This window comes from Chiloscyllium punctatum, chromosome 11, assembly GCF_047496795.1.
Source record: "Chiloscyllium punctatum isolate Juve2018m chromosome 11, sChiPun1.3, whole genome shotgun sequence".
In the NCBI taxonomy this organism is placed as follows: Eukaryota; Metazoa; Chordata; class Chondrichthyes; order Orectolobiformes; family Hemiscylliidae; genus Chiloscyllium; species Chiloscyllium punctatum.
The window spans coordinates 6153261-6176756 of record NC_092749.1 but is presented as its reverse complement, the minus strand read 5'-3'; the positions used below and the strand labels follow the sequence as shown (position 1 = coordinate 6176756).

The 23496-nt window shown below is 42.4% G+C and overlaps 1 protein-coding gene across 3 annotated transcripts in view; it reads right to left on the bottom strand.

Annotated features, from left to right (window-relative positions):
• The window catches only part of LOC140482697 (immunoglobulin kappa light chain-like), a 42602-nt gene that overhangs the window by 17444 nt on the left and 1662 nt on the right, over positions 1-23496 (bottom strand). For all 3 annotated transcript variants that reach the window (XM_072580225.1, XM_072580224.1, XM_072580226.1), the window contains exon 2: positions 11211-11555. In XM_072580225.1, coding sequence (XP_072436326.1) covers positions 11211-11555 — 345 coding nt within the window. The remainder of the gene's footprint in view (positions 1-11210; positions 11556-23496) is intronic.

Sequence of the window (23496 nt, the reverse complement as noted above, 5' to 3'; positions counted from 1 at the left end):
CACTGCTGTGTCATAGCGGCATGGGTCCAAAATTTGAACAGGTTTAGACAGATGCAGTCTAGATTTAGACAGATTTGAACAGATTTGGGTTACGAAAATTCCCAGCAGATTTAAACACTTGCTGATTAGTGTCCGAGATCTTTAAATAAATCTTAGGTGAGACAATTTGTTTATTTTCAGTTGTTTGTGGTTGGGTAAATTAAAAGTGAGAGAAATGGCTGTTAAGATGGCTAAAGATGTTCTGGGGTTTGGAGATGCTTCCCAAATTTGCCAAGAAAGTTTAGAAAGACAGAAGAAGGGCAACTTTTAGAATTAGCAAATAGGTTAGAATTAGGTTTAACCAGGGACAAAAGGAAAGCTGAAATTGTAATGGAGTTAGTCAAGCACTTAGCTGTATCAGTGAAATAGTCAACTGCAGTAAAGTTAGAAAAAACTTAAATTGAAATTGAGAGAAATGGAGTCAGAAGATAAAGAAAGGGAAGGAAGAGCCATGAGAAGAGAAAGAGAGAGGAAAAACAAAGAGAGAGAGGAAAATGAAAGAGACAGATGGTTCTTAGATGAGCAAAGAGAGAGAGAGAGCAGAAGAAGAAAGAAAGAGAGACAGGGAAGAAAAAGTGAGGGAAAGGGAGAGAGAATTTGAACTTCAGAAGTTGCAAATTAGTCAAGAAAGTCATTAACAGGATGGAGATGAAGTGAAAATGTAGTGATATATACAAATATGTTGAAATATTGCCACATTTTGATGAGAAAGATACTGAAGCCTTCTTTATTTCATTTGAAAAATTGGCTGGGGAGATGGAGTGGTCAGAGAACCTTTGGGTAATGCTAGTTCAGACTAAGCTGGTCGGCAGGGCTAGTGAGATATATGCAGCGCTGTCAGATGAGGGGTCAAGAGATTATGCAGATGCCAAATGGTATTTTGAGTGCTTATGAATTGTTACCAGAGTTGTATAGATAGGGGTTCAGAAACATAAAGAAGGAACCAGGTCAGACTTTTGTTAAGTTCGAAAGAATTAAACATAGTCATTTTGATAGATGAGCGCTGGTCTTAAAAATAGGTAAGACCTATGAAGCTCTCAGAGAAATTATTCTGCAGGGGAATTGAAAAACTCACTTCCAGAGATGATAAGAATTAATTTGGATGAACAGAAAGTTCAGGTAGTGAGAAGAACGGCAGAGATGGCTGATGAATATGTATTGGTGTAAGGCAAGCTTCCGGTAAGAATTTTATCCTGTGAGGGATAGAAGTTGGGAGGAGAGGAGATCCTACACTACAAAATAGAGTAGAGCACATTAGTAATAGTTTACCACATGTGAGAGATGAAGCCCAAGAGGGCGAAAAGGAGGTGAAGAGCTTCAGGTGTTTCAACTCTGGTAAAATGTCACAGTCACACAAAGGCATAGTGCTGGTCGTTAAAGAAAGGCACTGTGGGAAAAGATGTGGTAAAAGAGGCTAAGCCAATGGTTTTCGTGGAAATAGTAAACAAACTCCAAGAAATTCGAGGAGCTGCTGGAGTGTGTACAGCCTAGGCAGGGATTGAGTATTGAGTTAGTATCCAATCTCTATGAAGACTTCATCTCTGTGGGTAAAGTTTACTCAGGAAGAACAGGGGGAAAAGGGAAAGAAGTTATAATGTTGAGAGATATGAGATCTACTCAGTCTCTAATCATTCTCTAATCAGAGGAGATGAATGTATTTGCACTCTTTTTGACATGTTAACTGAAAGAAGAATGGTAACTTGTCAGATAGATGGACAGAAATTTAGCGTTCCCCTGTGTAAGATCAGTTTGGAGAGCCCACTCAAGACTGGGGAAGTTACAATGGGAGTAATTGAAAGTGTCATTTTCAGGAATACCGTTTGTTTTGGGGAATGATTTAGCAGGATCCAAGATAGGAGTGACACCCCTTATTGTGGCGAAACCAAGGGAAGCCCAGGGAACTGAGGAGCTAAGAGAAAAATACCCTTGAATTTTTCGAGACTTTGCAGTAACAAGGTCCCACTATCATAAGCCATAGTAAGAAGCAAAAACTAAAGAGAAAGATGAAGGTGTTGAGGTTCAGTCAGTGCACATCCTGTTTGATGTAATGGTGCTGGAAAAAGCTGAATAGGTAGAGGGTCAGGCAGAAGTATTTAGTCCTGAAAGGTTAATGGAATAACAACAGAAAATCAAGACAATAGATGCATACTTAGTAAAGGAATCAGATTATATTCCTGACAGTATTATCCTGAGATGAAAATTGAGACCATGGCAGGTTAGTGCAGAGGAGAATTGGGTGGAAGTGCACTAGATTGTTTTGCCGGTAGCGTACAGTCAGGAAATGTTGCAGGTTGTGCATAAATTACCAGAAGGAGGTCACCTAGGTGTGAAGAAGACTCAGGCTAAGATACAAAAGCATTTCTATTGGCCTGGACTGCACAAGGATGTGGTTAAGTTCTGCCGTATGTGTTATACGTGCCAAATAGTAGGTAAGCCAGAGGCAGTAATAAAACCAGCACATTTGTCGCCAATTCCTGCATTTAAGAACCTTTGTTATAGTTGATTGTGTAGGTCCCCTCCGGAAAACTAAAAGTGGGAACCAGTGCTTGCTAACCATAATGGATGTGTCGACCAGATTTCCGGAGGCAATTCAATTTGGAGTGCTTAGCTGACCATACAGCACTTTTAATCAAGTCGTACCATCCTGAATCCCAGGGAGCTTTGGAAAGGTGGCATCAGACCCTGAAGACCATGTTAAGAGCGTACTGTCAGGATTACCCAAATGATTGGGGTAAAGTATCCCATTCATATTGTTTGCCAGTTGAGCTGCTCCAATTGAATCAAGTCAGTTTACTTTCTTTGAGTTAATTTTGGACATGAAGTGAGAGGGACTTTGAAATTAATTAAAGAAAAATTAACAGGACCAAAGTTAGAGATCTCACGCTTGCATTATGTATCTGAGTTGAGGGAGAGATTAAATTGGGTAGATGCATTAGCTAAACAGCAGCAGAAGAGGTCACAGCAAAGAATGAAGCAGATGGCAAATAAGACATCTAAAATTTGGACATTTTCCCATGGGGATGACATATTAAGATTGTTACTAGTAGGAGAAAAAATCAAATTGAGAAAAAATCAAATTGAGAAAAAAATTAAGTCAGGTAAAGTATCTGGTAAAGATGCCAGACAGAAAGAAAATGTATCAAGTATGTGATGTGAATATGTTGAAACCTTATTATGATGGACACGGAGCTGGAAAAACAGGTGTTAGTTACAGCCCTGCAGAGTAAGGAATCAAATCCAGATATCATGAAGTTTGATGTGCCTCAAAGTACGTTAAATAATGAGCAAGTCTTTGAGGAGTGGGATAGATTAGTGAACTGTCTGTCTCATGAGCAAAGAGCCTGGTTGAAAGGTTTATTGCAGCAATATTAGACATATGCAAGAATTAGATAAGGAGGGCTGATGTACATGAGGTGGAAGTTGAGAATGCCGGTCCAATAAAACAACACTCCTACAGAATTAATCCTTTCAAAAACACACAGGTCTAGAAGGAAGTGAATGTGATGCTCAACAAAGATATCATCGAACCCGGGTCAGAAAGATAGAAGTTAGCCGATCGTGTTAGTTCCCAAACCTGACAGGACTCAATGAGTTTGTGTGTCCTAACGGAAAGTTAATGCCGTAACAAAATCAGACTCCTATCCAATGCCATGATTGGAGGACTGTATAGAGAACATTGGACAAAGCCAGTTACATCACAACGTTTGACTTATTATGTGGTTATTGGCAGGTACCTTTATCAGAAAGAGCAAAAGAAGTTTCCATGTTTGTCACCCCAAATGGGCTATTTCAATTCAAAGTGATGCCTTTTGGAATTAAGAGCACACCAGCCACATTCCAAAGACTCTCGAACAGAGTTATGGCTGGATGAAAGAAAACTGTGCAGTTTATCTGGATGGTGTAGTGATCTTTCGTGAGTCATGGAAAGATGACATGGTACAGTTGGCAGAGCTCTTTCAACAACTATGAGCAGGAAATCTGGTAGTAAAGTTAAAGCAAACAGACGTCTCAAATCAGAGGTGACATTCTTGGGACATAACATGGGACATGGAAGGCTGACTCCAAGGAATGTGAAGGTGAAAGGCATCAAGGAATTTCCACGGTCATCCTCAAAGAAAGAGGTGCTTCGATTTTTGGGACAAAGTGGATTCTACTGGGTGTTTGTTCCAACCTTCAGCAGCGTGGTGGCACAGCTAACAGATTTACGAATGAAGAACACAAAATTTTGGTGGCGGGAACAACGCCAGGAGACATTTGACAATTTAAAAGCAGTGTTAACACTGCACAAGTCGAAGCTACACCAATTTTTTTGAAACCCTTCGAAGTTACAATTGATGCCCTCGATATAAGAGTTGAATCTGTGCTGCTAAAGGAAGATGATAATTGATTTGAATGGCCAGTTAGATTGTTTTCAAAGAAACTCAACACTCACCTGAGAAAATACTCCACCACTGAAAGAGAATTATTGAGCTTGGTACTGGCCTGAGAATCCTCTTACATGTTTGGAATGATTTAAAGAAAAAAGGGACTAATTCATCGGAGTCTTATGTTACGTACTTTTTGATTCACATATTGTATATGTTGAGAGGGGGGGTCATCAAAATGCGATAGCAGATGCGCTATCACAGATTTAATGGAAAATATGGATAAAATTGGACAGATTCTGATGTTATATGTCTGCATGCAGAAATTACCATAAGCTTAGATTAATGACCCATGTTCTTCAGTGAACTGAAGAGAAATCATTGAGTTTTTATGGTGACTCTCAAGCGGAGATCATCACACTGATATCACAGTGAGTGGATCCAGAGTGAGAGCCAGACTCCTTGAATCTGCTTCAAACCAATGAAAGGCATTAGACAGGGAGCATCAAGGAACAGCATGTCCCCACCAGCCACAAGGACTATCTCAGAGAAGTCTGGGAAATGGGATCAGTCAACTGCTTTCCCAGTCTTCCCCTCCATCCGTCACATCCATGTTTATTCTGTCTTTGCCTGTCTAGCAATGTATGCAAGAGGAGTTTATAACAGAGTTAGAATTTTAAGCAGTCGAGTGATATGTTGAAGAGTTGTAAGTGTTAATGAGTTGGTGCAGTCCATTCATCTGCAATGAGTAGTGATTCTTGTGATGTTCTGGCACCTGGTCAGTGCTCTCTGTGAATTTGGTTCCAAAATAGAGATTAAAAAGTGGGATTTGCGTGCTTCTTAAAATCGTGACCGTTTGTGATGCCTCCTGGATTAATGGGTCATGATTTCTAGAGCTATACCAGGGAAGAGGAATAAGGTTAGGGGGCTTGGCCAGGAATGATTTGATAGAGAAGCACTGAGGATTTGAGTGTGTTATTAGTGAACAAAGCAAGTGAAGGAAAGCATAAGGTTTGCTTCTGCATTGAGGTCTTGGCTCTGGAATTGGCAAAAGCTTTCCTACAGCTGACAGTGTTTTCATTGATAATCTTCAAGGAGTTTTCCAAACGCACGTTGATTGCGTTGGTGACTGAACCAAAGGCACCTTTACCTGACAGAGTTAAGAAGGTGCAGGCATTTGAGGAACTGTCATGGCACTTTGTTTTAGAGGAAATAAACTGGAAAGGAGGTGATCTGGGGAGAGAAACATTGGAATCCAGTAATATTGAGATCCTCTTATAGCAGCTTGAGTCTGACAAAAGATGTGAAATGAAAGCACAAGGTACTGGAGAAACTCTACAGGTCTGGCAGCATCTGTTTTTAGAGAAAGCGAGTTAACATTTCCCACTCTTCCTGCCTGCCATAGGGGTATCAGAGGAATTTACAGCTTAATGATCATCAACACATTTGGCCTCGTTATAAATTTATCTTCCTTGGCCGTTGGTCCTGGAGTGGGACTTGATCCTAGGGTGTCTGATTCAGATGGAAGGACACTACCCATCACATCAGTCATAATGATGGTTTTGTTGCTAGAGGAGTAGACTCATTGTGTATTTAGGCTGAACTTGTATCAGCCCTTTGTTCCCATCCAATTGGAGTTCTGTGGCAGTTGCAATCATCATATTATAAAAAGGACACAGAACCATTGAGGATGATGCAAAATAGCTCTGCAAGCATGAAAACAGATCCATGACGTTACTTGTAACAGGGAAAGATGAAGAAGTTCAGGAATTCTCACATCACCATGCCGTTATGATTCCAGCAGGTGAGAACTATGGATAATACAGAACTCAAATTGAAATCTGACCTAATAGATTGTGTTTCTTTTAGTTGATTTAGTTGGTAATTCACTGAATCAAAACACACAAGCCTGTTGATTTTCTTTTCAACAATTAAACAGGAATTTATTTCACAATAAAAAAATTTGAATTCCCAAAATGCAGCGCCTCGCATTTTTCTGAATTAAACTCCATCTGCCACTTCTCAGTCCATTGGCCCATCTGATTGAGATCCTGTTGTAATCTGGATCTTGATCAGATGAGCCAATGGGCTGAGAAGTGGCAGACGGAGTTTAATTCAGATAAATGTGAGGCGTTGCATTTTGGGAATTCAAATCTTAACAGTACTTATACACTTAATGGTAAGGTCTTAGGGAGTGTTGCTGAACAAAGAGACCTTGGAGTGCAGGTTCATAGCTCCTTGAAAGTGGATTGCAGGTGATAGGATAGTGAAGAAGGCATTTGGTATGCTTTCCTTTATTGGTCAGAGTATTCAGTACTGGAGTTGGGAGGTCATGTTGCAGCTGTACAGGTCATTAATTAGACAACTGTTGGAATATTGCGTGCAATTCTAGTCTTCCTATCAGAAAGATATTGTAAAACTTGAAAGGTTTCAGAAAAGATTTACAAGGATGTTGCCAGGGTTGGAGGATTTGAGCTATAGGGAGTGGCTGAATATGCTGGTGCTGTTTACCCTGGAGCGCAGGAGGCTGAAGGGTGACCTTATAGAGGTTTACAAAATTATGAGGGGCATGGATAGGGTAAATAGACAAAATCTTTTCCCTGGGGTCGGGGAGTCCAGAATGAGAGGGCATATGTTTAGGGTGAGAGGGGAAAGATATAAAAGAGACCTAAGGGACAACTTTTTCGCACAGAGGGTAGTACATGTATGGAACGAGCTGCCAGAGGAAATGGTGGAGGCTGGTACAATTGCAACATTTAAAAGGCATCTGGATGGGTATCTGAACAGGAAGGGTTTGGATGGATATGGGCCAGGTGCTGGCAGGTGGGACTAGATTGGATTGGGATATCTGGTTGGCGTGGACAGGTTGGACCGAAGGTTCTGTTTCCATGCTGTACATCTCAATGACTCTTTTAAAATGAAAATAAATCAATTCAATTCTTATCTAAAGGTAAAAAAACAGTTTAAAAGATCTAAAACCCAGAGCAAAGCAAATTCTGTTTCATGAATATCCTTTAGGGAAAGGAGCTGCCATCCTTACCAGGTCTGGCATAGATGTGACTCCAGACACACTGCAATGCCCTCTGCCCTCATTTGGCAGGGTATTAAATGCTGGCCTAGCCAGCCCAGAGTTCTCATCTCATGAATGAATTAAATAAAATCCCTCCCCCTCTCTGACTTGCTCCCCTCTCCTAGGAGAAATGAGGACTGCAGATCAGACTCTATGTTCCAGATGCGGTACAAACAACGGCAGGTACACTCCCAAAACAGTAGTGGATCAAGCAAAAAGATTCCTTTCTTCTAAAAGAAATCAAGGTATTGTATACAGCAAGAAATGTCAAGACATCAGACAAAACTGTCTGCAATAGTGATCATAACATATAGTTGAGCAAACCAGATTATGGACATGTACCCCAAACATAGAGTCATAGAGACATACAGCAAAGAAACAGACCCTTCAGTCCAACCTGTCCATGCTGACCAGATATCCCAACCCAATCTAGTCCGACCTGCCAGCATCCGTCCCATATCCCTCCAAACCCTTCCTATTCATATACCCATCCAAATGCCTCTTAAATGTTGCAATTGTACCAGCCTCCACCATATCCTCTGGCAGCTCATTCCATGCACATACCACCCTCTGCGTGAAATAGTTGCCCCTTAGGTCTCTTTTATATCTTTCCCCTCTCACCCTAAACCTATCCCCTTTAGTTCTGGACTCCCCAACCCCAGGGAAAAGACTTTGTCTGTTTATCCTATCCATGCCCCTCATAATTTTGTAAACGTCTATAAGGTCACCCCTCAGCCTCCGACGCTCCAGGGAAAACAGCCCCAGCCTGTTCAGCCTTTCCCTGTAGCTCAGATCCTCCAACTCTGGCAACATCCTTGTAAATCTTTACTGAACCCTTTCAAGTTTCACAACATCTTTCCGATAGGAAGGAGACCAGAATCGCACGCAATATTGCAACAGTGGCCTAACCAATGTCCTGTACAGCTGCAACATGACCTCGCAACTCCTGTACTCAATACTCTGACCAATAAAGGAAAGCATACCAAACGCCTTTTTCACTATCCTATCTACCTGCAATCCACTTTCAAGGAGCTATGAACCTGCACTCCAAGGTCTCTTTGTTCAGCAACACTCCCTAGGACCTTACCATTAAGTGTATAAATCCTGCTAAGGTTTGCTTTTCCAAAATGCAGCACCTCGCATTTATCTGAATTAAACTCCATCTGCCACTTCTCAGACCATTGGCCCATCTGGTCCAGATCCTGTTGTAATCTGAGGTAACCCTCTTCGCTGTCCACTACACCTCCAATTTTGGTGCTATCTGCAAACTTACTAACTGTACCTCTTATGCTCGCATCCAACTCATTTATGTAAATGACAAAAAGTAGAGGACTCGCACCGATCCTTGTGGCACTCCACTGGTCACAGGCCTCCAGTCTGAAAAACAGCCCTCCACCACCACCCTCTGTCTTCTACCTTTGAGCCAGTTCTGTATCCAAGTGGCTAGTTCTCCCTGTATTCCATGAGATCTAACTTTGCTAATCGGTCTCCCATGGGGAACCTTGTTGACAGCCTTACTGAAGTCCATATAGATCACATCTACTGCTCTGCCCTCATCAATCTTCTTTGTTACTTCTTCAAAGAACTCAATCAAGTTTGTGAGACATAATTTCCTACGCACAAAGCCATGTTGACTATCGCGAGTCAGTCCTTGCCTTTCCAAATACATATACATCCTGACCCTCAGGATTCCCTCCAACAACTTGCCCACGACTGAGGTCAGGCTCACTGGTCTATGATTCCCTGGCTTGTCTTTACCACCCTTCTTAAACAGTGGCACCACGTTTGCCAACCTCCAGTCTTCCGGCACCTCACCTGTCACTGTCGATGATACAAATATCTCAGCAAGAGGCCCAGCAATCACTTCTCTAGCTTCCCACAGAGTTCTCGGGTACACCTGATCAGGTCCTAGGGATTATTCCACCTTTAACCATTTCAAGACATCCAGCACTTCCTCCTATGTCATCTGGACATTTTGCAAGATGTCACCATCTATTTCCCTACAGTCTATATCTTCCATGTCCTTTTCCACAGTAAATACTGATGCAAAACAGAAACAACATTTGACCAGTAGTGAAACGTGTTGATTTGAAATGATAGAATGGTTGTGCCAATGTCACTGTAAAGGGAAGTCCTACAGAATATCCACTGGAGACACTGAAGAGCCGAGCAGAGCAAAATCAAGGTAATCAGTCTGGTGACTGGACATTTTGAAATAAAAAGATGGTGACATTTCATCATGATAAGCATCTGCTGTTCAGAATGAAGAGGCAATAGAGCCAAGGATTTCATCAGGATTTCCAGAGATAAGGCTATCAATGATTCCATCTGAGGTTAGAGGACAGATGTATTTAGTCCTGGTCAAGTTTGAGTTTGCAGCATTGTAAGATCCCGGGTCAAATGATGAAATGGTTTCCCTGGAGCTGATTTTGAGTTTCATTGACACAGAATTTGAGGTCGAGGTCAGAGTGGGAGTGAGAATTAAAATGAGAGTGAGTGGAAGCACAGCACTGATTGAGGATGTGAGCCTCCACACAACAGGCTAATGGGTATCTGTCTGATATTTTGTATCATCTCCCACGTCTTGCTGACAGTGCATTGAGGGTAACAATGTGCTTCGTTACTGGAACCGTTTTGTCAACAGATCTCCCCCAGCTTCCTGTCCTCACAAACTTCTCTCCCCCTCCCTGACACCTGGGCAGCACGGTGGCACAGTGGTTAGCACTGCTGCCTCACAGCGCCAGAGTCCCGAGTTCAATTCCCGCCTCAGGCGACTGACTGTGTGGAGTTTGCACGTTCTCCCCGTGTCTGCGTGGGTTTCCTCCGGGTGCTCCGGTTTCCTCCCACAGTCCAAAGATGTGCAGGTCAGGTGAATTGGCCATACTAAATTGCCCATAGTGTTAGGTAAGGGGTAAATGTAGGGGTATGGGTGGGTTGCACTTCGGCGGGTCGGTGTGGACTTGTTGGACCGAAGGGCCTGTTTCCACACTACTGTAATCTAATTTAATAGTGTAAAAAAAAACCTCTGGTGACTGATGAAAACCCACAAGCTGGATGAAGTGATCTGTGCTGCCTCTCCTTTCTGGACTCCACAATGATCCACTTGGTGTTCCCTCTCCATCAGAGTACTCCATACAGCGCAACATTCCTGAGCAAGGTCCACCAGGAAGACATGCTTCAGATTAAGGAGATGGGGACAATGAGATATCACCGACCCATTCTCCCCTTGTGTCAAATGGCTGCCCTGGAGCTCCCACACTGAGAGAGGGCCTTGCTGAACAGGATGTTAACCAGTTAGTGTCCCTGAAGCAGCTAGCTCCCTCCCTCAGGGGGCTTCAGCCCAAAGCCCACTGTCCTTCATGAGTGGAGAAACACAGAATTTCCTGCACCTTACAGAGGAGTGTCTCCCAGACAGACAAACAGACTCACCACAACCATCCCCAGCAAATCAGGAGGGATCATTGGGGTCTAGAGATTTTCATTTGCCAAGTGATAAATTGAAACATCCCACCAACAATTAGCCGATAAGAACTGTCTTCACCGTGAAATTTACAATTGCTCATTTGATCTATTGTAAACAATGTGAAGTTTGAGTAAAAAAAATCTCGTTGGCATTTAAAAAAAATGGAGCCACTTGGTAAAATTGTAAAATAAATAATGTACTGTGATCCCTAATCCCAGCCTGTCCATCACCCACACAATCAGAGATCAGTTAGTATCATGTAAACAGGAGTTACCTGTTACAGTCAGCTGAATTCCATTCCCACTGATATCTCCCCACATTTCACAGAAATAGTTCCCACTGTCACTGGGCTGCATGTTTGTGATGGTTAGAATGAAGCTGTTACTGTTGGTGTCTCTGGAAGACTGGAATCGCTCAGTGAATCCTGAGCTTCGTTGTGTGATGTTCCTTGTGTCATGTGTTAAAACCAACTTTGTGTTATTTCCTGGTTGTTCCAGATACCAGTGAACTTCTGTGTCTTTCACTGTGGCATTCTTCATGGTGCACTGTAACTGGGCAGTGTGACCCTTGGTGACACATTTCACGCTCGGAGACTGGAGAAGGATTGGGTCATTTGCACCTTTAAGAGAAAATGTGTGAATAAATTAAAATTAGTCTTAAGCCTGTTAAATATCTCAAACACTTAATGAAAACACGTCAGTTCATGTTACCTTTGGTAATATCTCGACGTATTATCAAGCAGCCTGATCTGGAAGACTCAAGGATTACTTTAATTTGAAGATTAAGATGCAATGTTCAGCTACCTCTGCCACTTCCTCCTCATTCACAGACTTGTTGCTTCTCCTTCCCTGATCCCCAGTTACTGCAGGATCCTCCCAGTCTTCTCCCCACACTACCTTCCTATTTCCTAATGACACAGTCCCTGCTTATTTTTTCTTCAACACTCTCCATGAGCTTCCTTCATCCTTTACAATGCAGCTCACAGAACTAGAGGTTTCTTCAAACCCACTATTATCAAAATCCTCCTCAAACAACTCCCCAGATCCATTTGTATCCCCACTGCTGCTGCTGCTAACTCTTCATCTAATCTCCAATCTTAATGCTCCCAAAACAATCTTTTCAAATCCATCCAGTTCAGCTCCCAGCTCACAACCTTGAGCTTGGATCCTGCTCATCGATTTCTGGAGTCTCTTGCTGGCTCCCAATTCACTGAATTGATCTTCCATCCTCAGATTGTGATTTCCCCAGAGCTTTGTCCTACCCAATCTCTCCAACCTCATCCAGATCTAAAACCCCACAGTTCTTTGCTGCTCTAATGCTCTTTTCTCTCCCACTCCGAACTCTCTACTGGTACTCAAGTCTTCAGCTGCCTGAGGCTCTTCTCCAGAACCTGTTCCCTTAATCAGATTTCCCTCCAATTTCCAAATCTTTCTAAACCCAACATTTTGACCAACATGTCTGTCATTTCTCCTCATGTTTGACTTGATGCCTCTGTTGGATTTTGCCCAGTGTCTATTTTGTGAAACACTTTGAGAGCAATTTTGTTGTTAGTCGTGTTACGAAGTTGAAAGATTGTACTACACCTTTAAGAGAGAGTGAATGCTGTTCTGTACTGAGAGCTGACAAGGACCTGTCATATGACTAGATAGCAGTCTCAGAGTGTATATGAATGTTGAAAATATGTAAAATTTGGCTGTGAAATGGATACCTGAGTTGGTTGCTCTTTTGACAATAATCCGAATTTAACAAATCAGTTTAAATTATGCCCCAGGATACTGAAACTTAATTGTGATTGAATTTATTGATTTGCCAACCTCAGACCAGTGAGACAATACAATGTTGGGGATATAAAAAAGGCAGGCATTATGAAAATTGGAATAGCAACTGCCATCAACACAGATCCAAGAAATTAGGAGACACTCTCTATTGAAGGTTTCTTTTCAGAGGAAACATATTCACAGGAAGAAGAAAGAAAACAACCCAGCTGGAAGAGAACAGATACTGAAAACAACAGGAGCTGTGTGGTTTCGAAATTAAGTTGATGTAATTTTAACGTATGTCTTATTGGAATAGTATATTGTTATAGAGTTGGAGGCAGGTAATACGCTGTTAAGAGAAGGGGGAATAGAGTTGTTAATAGTTGTTGCTTAATGTCTACTTTTAGAGATAAAGAATAAATTGATATTATTTTCTTTAAATACTGGAATTTGGAATTCTCTAACTCATATTTAACAGATTAAGTGACAAGATGAGCTTTTCTAGGCATTTGGTTTAATTAACAGAGGGGTTCGCTGCTGTGTCGTAACAGTTTGGGGCTTGGCTCTGAGATTTGAACAGGTTTAGACAGATGAATAGATTTGGTTTACCAAAGATCTGAGCAGATTTAAACGCTTGATGATTAGTGTCCGAGATCTTTAAACAAACCTTCGGTGAGATAATTTGTTTATTTTCGGTTACTTGTGGTTGGGTAAATTAAAAATGAGAGAAATGGCTCTTAATATTACTAAAGAAGTACTGGGGTTTGAAGATGCTTTCTAAATTTGCCAAGAAAGTTTAGGAAATCAAGGGAAGGGCATACTTTTAGAAGTAGCAAATAGAATTGGGTTTAACCAGGGACAAAAGGAGAGCTGAAATTGTAATAGAGTTAATCAAGCACTTAGCTGTATCAATGAAACAGACAAGTGCAGTAAAGTTAGAAAAACTTAAATTGAAATTGAGGGAAATGGAGTTAGAAGATAAAGAAAGGGAAAGAAGAACCATAAGAGAAGAAAGAAAGAGAGAAAGACAGAGAAGAAAAAGAAAGGGAGAGAGGAAAAAAGATAAAAAGTGAGGAAAAGGAAAGGGTGGGAGGAAAAAGATAAAAAGTGAGGAAAAAATAGAGAGAAGGTTCTTAGCTGAGCAAAGAGAGAGAGAGGAGAAAATAAAAGAGAGAGAGAATCTGAACTTCAGAAGTTGTGAATTTGCCAGGAAAGTCAAGTTAACAAGGTAAAAACAATTTCTGCAGATGCTGGACACCATTTTCTGGAGTAGAGTAGTGCTGTAAAAGCACAGCAGTTCAGGCAGCATCCGAGGAGCAGGAAAATCCGACGGTTCGGGCAAAAGCTCTTCATTCCTGATGAAGGGCTTTTGCCCGAAACGTTGGATTTTCCTGCTCTTCGGATGCTGCCTGAACTGCTGTGCTTTTTCAGCACCACTCTACTCAAAAGTCAAGTTAACAGGATGGAGATGAAGAGAGAAGGTAGTGATGTATACAAATATGTTGAAATATTGCTGCATTTTGATGAGAAAGTGATCAAAACCTTCTTTATTTCATTTGAAAAATTGGCTGGGGAGATGGAGTGGTCAGCGAAGCTTTGTGTAATGCTCATTCAGACTAAGCTGGCTGGCAGTGCTATTGACGTATATGCAGTGCTGTCAGTTGAGGGGTCAAGAGATTATGCAGATGCCAAACAGACTATTTTGAGTGCTTATGATTTGATACCAGAGGTGTATAGATCAAGGTTCAGAAACATAAAGAAGGAACCAGGTCAGTCCTTTGTTAAGTTCGAAAGAATTAAACATCGTCATTTTGATAGATGGATGCAGGTCTTAAAAATAGATAAGACCTGTGAGGCTGTAAGGGAGATTATTCTGCAGGGGAGTTTAAAAACTCACTTCCAGAGATGATAAGAATTCATTTGGATGAACAGAAAGTTCAGGTAGTGAGAAGAACGGCAGAGATGGCAGATGAATACGCATTGCTACATAAGGCAAGCTTCCGGTAAGAATTTCATCCTGTGAGGGATAGAAGTTGGAAGAAGGGGAGATCCTACACTACAAAACAGAGATTAGAGCACACTGGTAATAGTTTACCACAGGTGAGAAATGAAGCCCGAGAGGGTGATAAGGATGTGAAAGGCTTCAGGTGTTTTGACTGTGCTACAGTGGGACACATAAAGTCACAGTGCTGGTGGTTAAAGAAAGGCACTGAGGGAAATGATGTGGTAAAAGAGGCTAAGCCAGTGGCATTAGTGGAAATAGTAAAGGAAACCTGAAGAAGAGCTGAGGTGCTGCAGGTGCCTGTGCACAGAGATCGAAAGAGTAGGGGAATAGCGCAAGAAGTTACAATTTTGAGAGATAGGGATCTAATCAGTTCTAATCATTCTTTAATCATAAGAGATGAATGTAGTTGCACCCTTTCTGACGTGTTATCTGAGAGAGTGGTAATTTGTGGAATAGATGCGCAGAAATTTAGCGTTCCCCTGTGGAAGATCAGGCTGGAGAGCCAACTCAAGGCTGGGGTGGGGAACTAACAGTGGAAGTGATTGACACAGTGTCAGTTCCAGGAATACAGTTGGTTCTTGGGAACGATTTAGCAGGATTCAAGGTGGGAGTGACACCCCTTGTAGTGGAGAAACCAAAGGAAGACCAGGGAGCTGAGGAATTTAAAGAAAAATACCCTGGGATTTTCCTAGACTGTGTAATAACGAGATCCCACTATCATAAGCCACAGTAAGAAGCAAAAACTAAAGAGAAAGATGAAGTAGTTGAGGCTCAGTTAGTGCAAGCTCTGTTTGATGTAATGGTGCAGGAAAAACCTGGACAAGCAGAGAGTCAGGCAGAAATACTGATTCTGAAAGGCTAATTTGCTTACAACAGAAAGACGAGATAATAAAAGATTTTATATATATATATATATGATGCATACTCAGAAAAGGAATCAGAATGTATTCCTGAGGGTTATTGTCTTAAAGATAAAACCCTAAGATGAAAATGGAGATCATGGCAGGTTGGTACAGAGGGGAGATGGGTAGAAGTTCACCAGATTGTGTTGCTGGTAGCATACAGACAGGAAGTGATTTGGAAAGCACACAAATTACCAGAAGGAGGTCACTGAGGTGCGAGGAAGACTCAGGCTAAGGTATGAAAGCATTTCTATTGGCCTGGAATGTACAAGAATATGGTTAAATTTTGCCGAACATGTCATACATGCCAAATGGTAGGCAACTCACAGGCAGTAATAAAACCAGCACCTTTGTTGCCAATTCCTGCATTTGAAGAACTTTTCATGCGGGTTATGATTGAATGTGTAGGCCCCCTCTGGAAAACTAAAATTTGGAACCAGTACTTGCTAACCATAACAGATGTGTCTACCAGATTTCCGGAGGCAATTCCATTACAGAATATAAAGGCGAAAAAGGTGGTAGAGGAGTTAGTATCTTTCTTCATTTGGTGGGCTATCCAGAGAGATTAGGCCAGACCAAGGGTAAAATCTTACTGCTTGGCTGTTTAATGAAATCATGCTTAGCTTAAGCATATAGCACTTTTAATCACGTGCGTACAATCCTGAATCCCAGGGAGCTTTGGAAAGATGGCATCAGACCCTGAAGATCATCTTAAGAATGATTGGGATAAAGATATCCCATTTGCATTGTTTGCCATTAGAGATGCCCCAAATGAATCGACTCAGTTTGCTCGCTTTGAGTTAATATTTGGATGTGAAGTGCGAGGTCCTTTGAAATTATTTAAAGAAAACATTATAGGACCGAAGTCGGAGATCTCACACTTGGATTATGTATCTGAGGTGAGGGAGACATTAAATCAGGTAAGAGAGTGAACTAAACCGCAGCAGAAGAGGGTGCAGCATAGAATGAAGCAGGTGGCAAATAAAATCTTGAAAACTCAGACATTTTCCCATGGAGATGATATGTTAGTTGTGTACCAGCGGTAGAGATCCCTTGAAAGCCAGGTTTAGTGGTCCCCATCAAATTGAGAAAATATTAAGTCAGGTAAACTATGTGATAAAGATGCCGGAGAGGAAAAATCTGTATTGGGTATGTCGTAAAAGATGTTGAAACTTTATGGTAATAGACAGGAAACTGGAGAAGCAGGTTTAGTTACTGTCACACAGAGTGAGGAATCAAATCCAGATGCCATGGAGTTTGATGTATCTCAAAATATGTTAAATAATGGGCAAGTCTTTGAGGAGTGGCATTGATTAGTGAACTATGTGTCTCAGGAGCAAAGAGCCGAGTTGAAAGGTTTGTTGCAGCAGTATGAGGACGTATGCAGGAATGGGGAGGACGAATATTGTTGGGCATGAGGTGAAAGAAGGGAATGTTGTTCCAATAAAACAACACCGACTCAGACTTAATCCTTTCAAAGCCACACAGGTCGAGGAGGAAGTGAACAAAGATGTCATCAAACCCGAATCAGAGGGATTAAAGGTAGCCGCTCGTCTTAGTTTGCAAACCTGACTGGACTCAATGATTTTGTGTGGACTATCAGAAAATCTATGCTGTAACAATGGACTCATTACCAATACCACAATTGGAGGGCTGTAACGAGAACATTGGACAAGCCAGTTACATCACAACATTTGACTTACTGGATGGAAATTGGCAGGTACCTTTATTAGAAAGAGCAAAAGAAGTTTCCATGTTTGTCACCCCAAATGGGCTATATTAATTCAAAGTGATGCCCTTTGGAATGAAGAACACACCAGTCACATTCCAAAGTCTCATGAACAGAGTTGTGGCTGGATGAAAGTAAACTGTGCTGTTCAGCTGGATGTTGTAGCGATCATTAGTGAGTCATGGAAAGATCGCGTAGTACAAGCAGAGCTTTTTGAATGATTACGAGAAGCAAAACAGGTAATAAACTTAAAGAAAACAGAATTTGCGAAGGCAGAGGTGACATTCTTGGGACATAACATGGGTCATGGAAGGCTGACCCCAAGGAATGTGAAGATGAAAGCCATTGAGGAATTTCCACAACCATCCTCAAAGAAAGAGGTGCTTCGATTTTTGGGGCAAGGCGGATTCTACTGGATGTGTGTTCCGATCTACAGCAGCGTGGTGGCACCGCTAACAGATTTACTAATGAACACAAATTTTTGGTGGCGGGAACAATGCCAGGAGGCATTTGACAATTTAAAAGCAGTATTAACCACGGCACCAGTTTCAGCTACACCAAATTTTTTAAAACCCTTCAAAGTTGCATTTGATGCTAGCGATATAGGAGTTGGAGCTGTACTGCTACAGGAAGTCGATGATGGAATTGAATGGCCAGTTAGATACTTTTCAAAGAAACTTGACATTCACAGAGAAAATAATGTACCACTGAAAGAGGATTATTGAGTTTGGTACTGGCCTTACAACATTTTAATGTTTATGTGACGAACAATGTGTCGGAGCCAGTTGTGTGCATGGATCACAATCCTTTAACATTCTTGGAATGATTTAAAGTCAAAAATGTGACACTGTTTCATTGGAGTCTTATATTACAGACTTTTAATTTACATATTGTGAATGTTGTAGGTCATAAAAATGTGATAGCAGATGCGTTATCGCAGATTTAAAGGAAAAAGTATAGGTAAAATTGGACAGATTGCAGAAATTATTACAAACTTAGAATAACGACCCATGTACTTCCGTGAATTGAGGAGAAATCATTGAGTCTTCACGATGTCTCTCAAGGGGACATCCATCACACTGATCCCACAGTGAGTGGATCCAGAGTGTGAGGCAGACTCCCTGAATCTGCTTGAAACCAGTGAAAGGCATTAGACAGGGAACATCAATGAACAGCATGTCCCCCCCAGCCACAAGGACAATCTCAGAGAACTCTCGGCAATGGGACCAGTCAACTGCTTTCCCAGTCTTTCCCTCCATCCATCACATCCATGTTTCTTCTGTCTTTGCCTGTCTAGCGATGTATGCAAGAGGAGTTTATAACAGAGTTAGAATATTAAACAGTAGAGCGATATGTTGAAGGTTTGTAAGTGTTTATGAGCAGCTGCCATCCATTTATCTGCAATGAGTAGTGATTCTTGTGATGTTCTGGCACCTGCCGAGTGCTCTCTGTGAACCTGGTTCCAAAAAAGAGGTAAAAGTGGGATTTGCGTGCTTCTTAAAATCGTGACCATTTGTGATGCCTGCTGGATTAGTGGGTCATGATTTCTAGAGCTATACCAGGGAAGAGGAATAAGGTTAGGGGGCTTGGCCAGGAATGATTTGATCGAGAAGCAGTGAGGATTTGAGTGTGTTATTAGTGAACAAAGCAAGTGAAGGAAAGCATAAGGTTTGCTTCTGCATTGAGGTCTTGGCTCTGGAATTGGCAAAAGCTTTCCTACAGTTGACAGTGTTTTCATTGATAATCTTCAAGGAACTTTCCAAACCCAGGTTGATTGAATTGGTGACTGAACCAAAGGCACCTTTACTTGACAGAGCTAGGAAGGTGCAGGCATTTGAGGAACTGTCATGGCACTTTGTTTTAGAGGAAATAAACTGGAAAGGAGGTGATCTGGGGAGAGAAACATTGGAATCCAGTAATATTGAGATCCTCTTATAGCAGCTTGAGTCTGACGAAAGATGTGAAATGAAAGCACAAGGTGCTGGAGAAACTCTACAGGTCTGGCAGCATCTGTTTTTAGAGAAAGCGAGTTAACATTTCCCACTCTTCCTGCCTGCCATAGGGGTATCAGAGGGATTTACAGCTTAATGATCATCAACACATTTGGCCTCGTTATGAATTTATCTTCCTTGGCCATTGGTCCTGGAGTGGGACTTGATCCTAGGGTGTCTGATTCAGAGGCAAGGACTCATTGTGTATTTAGGCTGAACTTGTATCAGCCCTTTGTTCCCATCCAATTGGAGTTCTGTGGCAGTTGCAATCATCATGTTATAAAAAGGACAGAGACCCATTGAAGATGATGCAAAATAGCTCTTGCCGGCATGAAAACAGATCCATGAAGTTATTTGTAACAGGGAAAGATAATAGACAATAGAATTATCAATAGACAATAGGTACAGGAGGAGGTCACTCTGCCCTTCGAGCCTGCACCACCATTCAATATGATCATGGCTGATCATCCTTAATCAGTATCCTGTTCCTGTCTTATCTCCATAACCCTTGATTCCACTATCCTTGAGAGGTCTATCCAACTCTTTCTTAAATGAATCCAGAGACTGGACCTCCACTGCCCTCTGAGGAAGAGCATTCCACACAGCCACCACTCTCTGGATGAAGAAGATTCTCCTCATCTCTGTCCTAAAGAAGTTCAGGGAATGAAGAAGTTCAGGGAATTCTTACATCACCATGCCATTATGATCCCAGCAGGTGGCAACTCTGGATAAGAACTCAAAATGAAATCGGGCCCAATAGATTGTGCTTCTTTAAGCTGAATTGTTGGTAATTCTCTGAATCAAGACACACAAGCCTGTTGATTGTCTTTTCAACAACAAATAGGAATTTATTTCACAATATAAAAGAAGAATGAAAATAAATCAATTCAATTTTTTATCGAAATGTAGAAAACAGTTTAAAAGATCTAAAATCCAGAGCAAAGCAAATTCTGATTCGTTAATATCCTTAAGGGAAAGAAACAGCCACCCTTACCAGGCCTGGCATACATGTGACTCCAGACCCACATCAATATGGTTGACTTTAAACTGCCCTCTGCCCTCATTTGACTGGGTATTTAGTGCTGGCCAAGCCAGCCCAATGCTCTCATCCCATGAATTAAATAAAAATCCCCTCCCCAATCCCTGACTTGCTCCCCTCTTCGAGGAGAAAGTGAGAACTGCAGATACTGGAGATCAGACTCTGCCCGAAACATTGATTCTCCTGCTCCTCGGATGTTGCCTGACCTTTTGCTTTTCTAGCACTACGGTCTCAACTCTTGCTCCCCTCTTCCTGCACTCCACATTGGAACCCTTTCCCACCTGGCACACTTGCACCTGTCACCCTAACCCTGTCCTAGTTGGTATCCTACTGAGCTGGCACTCACCCCTGGCATCCTATTTACTCCATCCCTATACCAGTCTGATTCCCTACCCTCCCAGCACTGAAACCTCACACTTACCTGACATCCTTAAGTTTTAACAGCAACTGCTAAAGTGGCTGCCTGTGATTCTTTACATTTCAACCTCACATTACATTGAAGGTTTCCTTTTAATTGCAGAAGGTGGCAGTTGACAGCTGTTTGCCTTCCTGTGACATTCTGTGCTCCACAAAAACTGTCAGAATAGAAATACGGCTCTACGTTACTGAAGAAGTCCTGATTCCAGATATGTGACCAGCATCAGCTCCATCTGACAATCAGAAAGCCGCAGCTCAGTGACACCAATATCTTAATTTATGAGATTTGGGGGAAAGTCTTTGTGAAATGGAGTGGTAATTGGAGAGAGATTGCCACTCAGTGGAAATTCCAACCCCTTGAGATTAGACTTTTTGCTTTTATGGTGTCCCTGACTTCTCTTGTCAGCCATGGTTGCCTCATTCTTCCCTTAGTATGTTCCTTCTTCCTTGGGATGAATTTCTGCTGTGCCTCCCAAATTACACCCAGAAACCCTTGCCATTGCTGCTCCATTGTCTTCCCTGCTGGACTCCCTTCCATCAACTCTGGCTAGCTCCTCCCTCATGTCTTTGTCTTAATCTTTGCTCAGTTTTAATCCTGTTACATGTGATTCAATTATCTCCTTTTCAAACTGCCATGTGAATTCTATCATCGCATGGTCACCGGTTCCTTGGGATTCTTTGACCTTAAACTCCTGAATCAACTCTCATTACATTTGTACTGCACCGTCTGAGAGACACAGGAATGAGGGCTTGAGGGCTGCAACAATTGGGAGGATCCACTTCGGGGCCAGGGTGGAGTTGGGATGGGGAATAGTAAATGGTTTCATGTTGTGGATGGGCTGAATCTCCAAACGAAGAGCAGGGTGAGCTCAGCCGGGAGCACTGCAGCTCCCTCTAGCCCTAAGGTGCAACCATGAATGACGTTTCCTCCAACGATAGGTCAGAAATGATTGCATAATGTTCATCACCATTTGCGACTCCTCAGACACTGAAGCAGTCCATGTTGAAATGCAGCAAGGTCTGAACAATATCCAGGTTTGGGCTGATGTGTAATAAGTAAAACCTGCATCACACGTGCCAGGCAGTGCCCCCCCATCTCGATTAAGAGGCAATCTCATTGTTGTTCCTTAACATTCAATGGTATTGCCATGACACAATCCCCCACTATCAATATCGAGGAGTTATCGATGACCCGAAACTCACCTGCACTCATCATGTAAACACAGGGAGAGCAGGTCAGAGCCTAGGTATCCTGCAGTAAGTAACTGACCTTCTGACTCCTCAAAGACTGTCCACCAACTGCAGGCCCCATGTCATGAGTGTGGTGGATGACTTGCCTGGATGGGTGCAGTTCCAACAACACCCAAGAAGCTTGACACCACCCAGGATGAAGCAACCCTTTGATTGGTATCACATTCACAAATGTCCACTCCACCACCGACGCACAAACACAACAATGTGTACACTCTGACACAGAGCTCCCTGCCCTGAGAGAGACACTGGGCAGGAGAAGGTCAGCTCCAGGAACACAGTGACAGATACACTTTCTTCTGGAAGGGGACATTTAGGAAGAACATAACTCCATGGAGATGGGGGAGGGGGGAGAGGAAATGCTGACTGAGAATGTGACAAGCAAAGGAAAGGGAAGCAGTGGGTTCACAATCTGTAGGAGTTGAACTCAGAATTGAGTTCAAAGTTGTAAATGAGAATTTCTGGGGAAATGTCACTGGAGCTGAAACGTCAGCTTTGAGTCATCTCTACAAATGCTGCCAGACCTGTGGAGCTTTTCCAGTAAATTCTGTTTCTGATTTCCAGCATCCACAGTAACTTTGGTTTTTATCAGATTTCCTCTCATCCACCTTCTCTCCAGAGAGAACAGCCCCAACCTGGGAATTCCTAGAGGCATGGCACTCATCCACAGACTCTATCAACAAACACATTGACCTGGACCCAATATACCGGCCACTACAGCGGACAGCTCGAACTGACAACCGGAAGCAGCAGAGACAGGCCACTATAAATGCCGGAAGAAACAGCACAGGAGCGCTTCACAGGAGGCTCCCAAGCACTGAGGATGTCACCTAGACAGGGGACGAAACGTTTGCAAGACAAATTCCCAGCTCGGCGAACAGAACCACAACAACGAGCACCCGAGCTACAAATCTTCTCCCAAACTTTGTGGGACCTATAATTGCACACAATACCTCAGCTGGGAATGAACAAGGGTCTTGTATAAGTTCCACAGCAGCTCCCTGCTCTTGGACAGACGGACGGAGAGTGAGGTTAATAAAGCAGGCAGGTCCTTGGAGTGTGCAGGAAGTGATTTACAAGAATGATTCGAGGAATGAGGAACTTCAGGGATGAGGAGAGATTGAAGATGTTAGGAACTTTCTCTGTGGAGAGAAGGCGGCTGAGAGATAATCTGATTGAGATTTTCAAAATCATGATCAGGCTGGACAGAGTAGATAGGGAGAAGGGGTTTCTGCCTGTAAAAGGAACAAGAACAAGAGGGGCATAGATTTAAAGTGATCTGCAAACAAAGGAAATGTGATCTGGCTTGGAACTGTGGTGGAGGCAGGTTCACCTGAGCCTTTCAACAGGAGATGTGCTGCTGATTTGGACTGAAACGGTCTGCAGGGATACAGGGAAAACAGAGGAGATTGGCACGAGGTAACGATGATCATTTAAAGAGCTGGTACAGACACAATGGGCAGGATGTC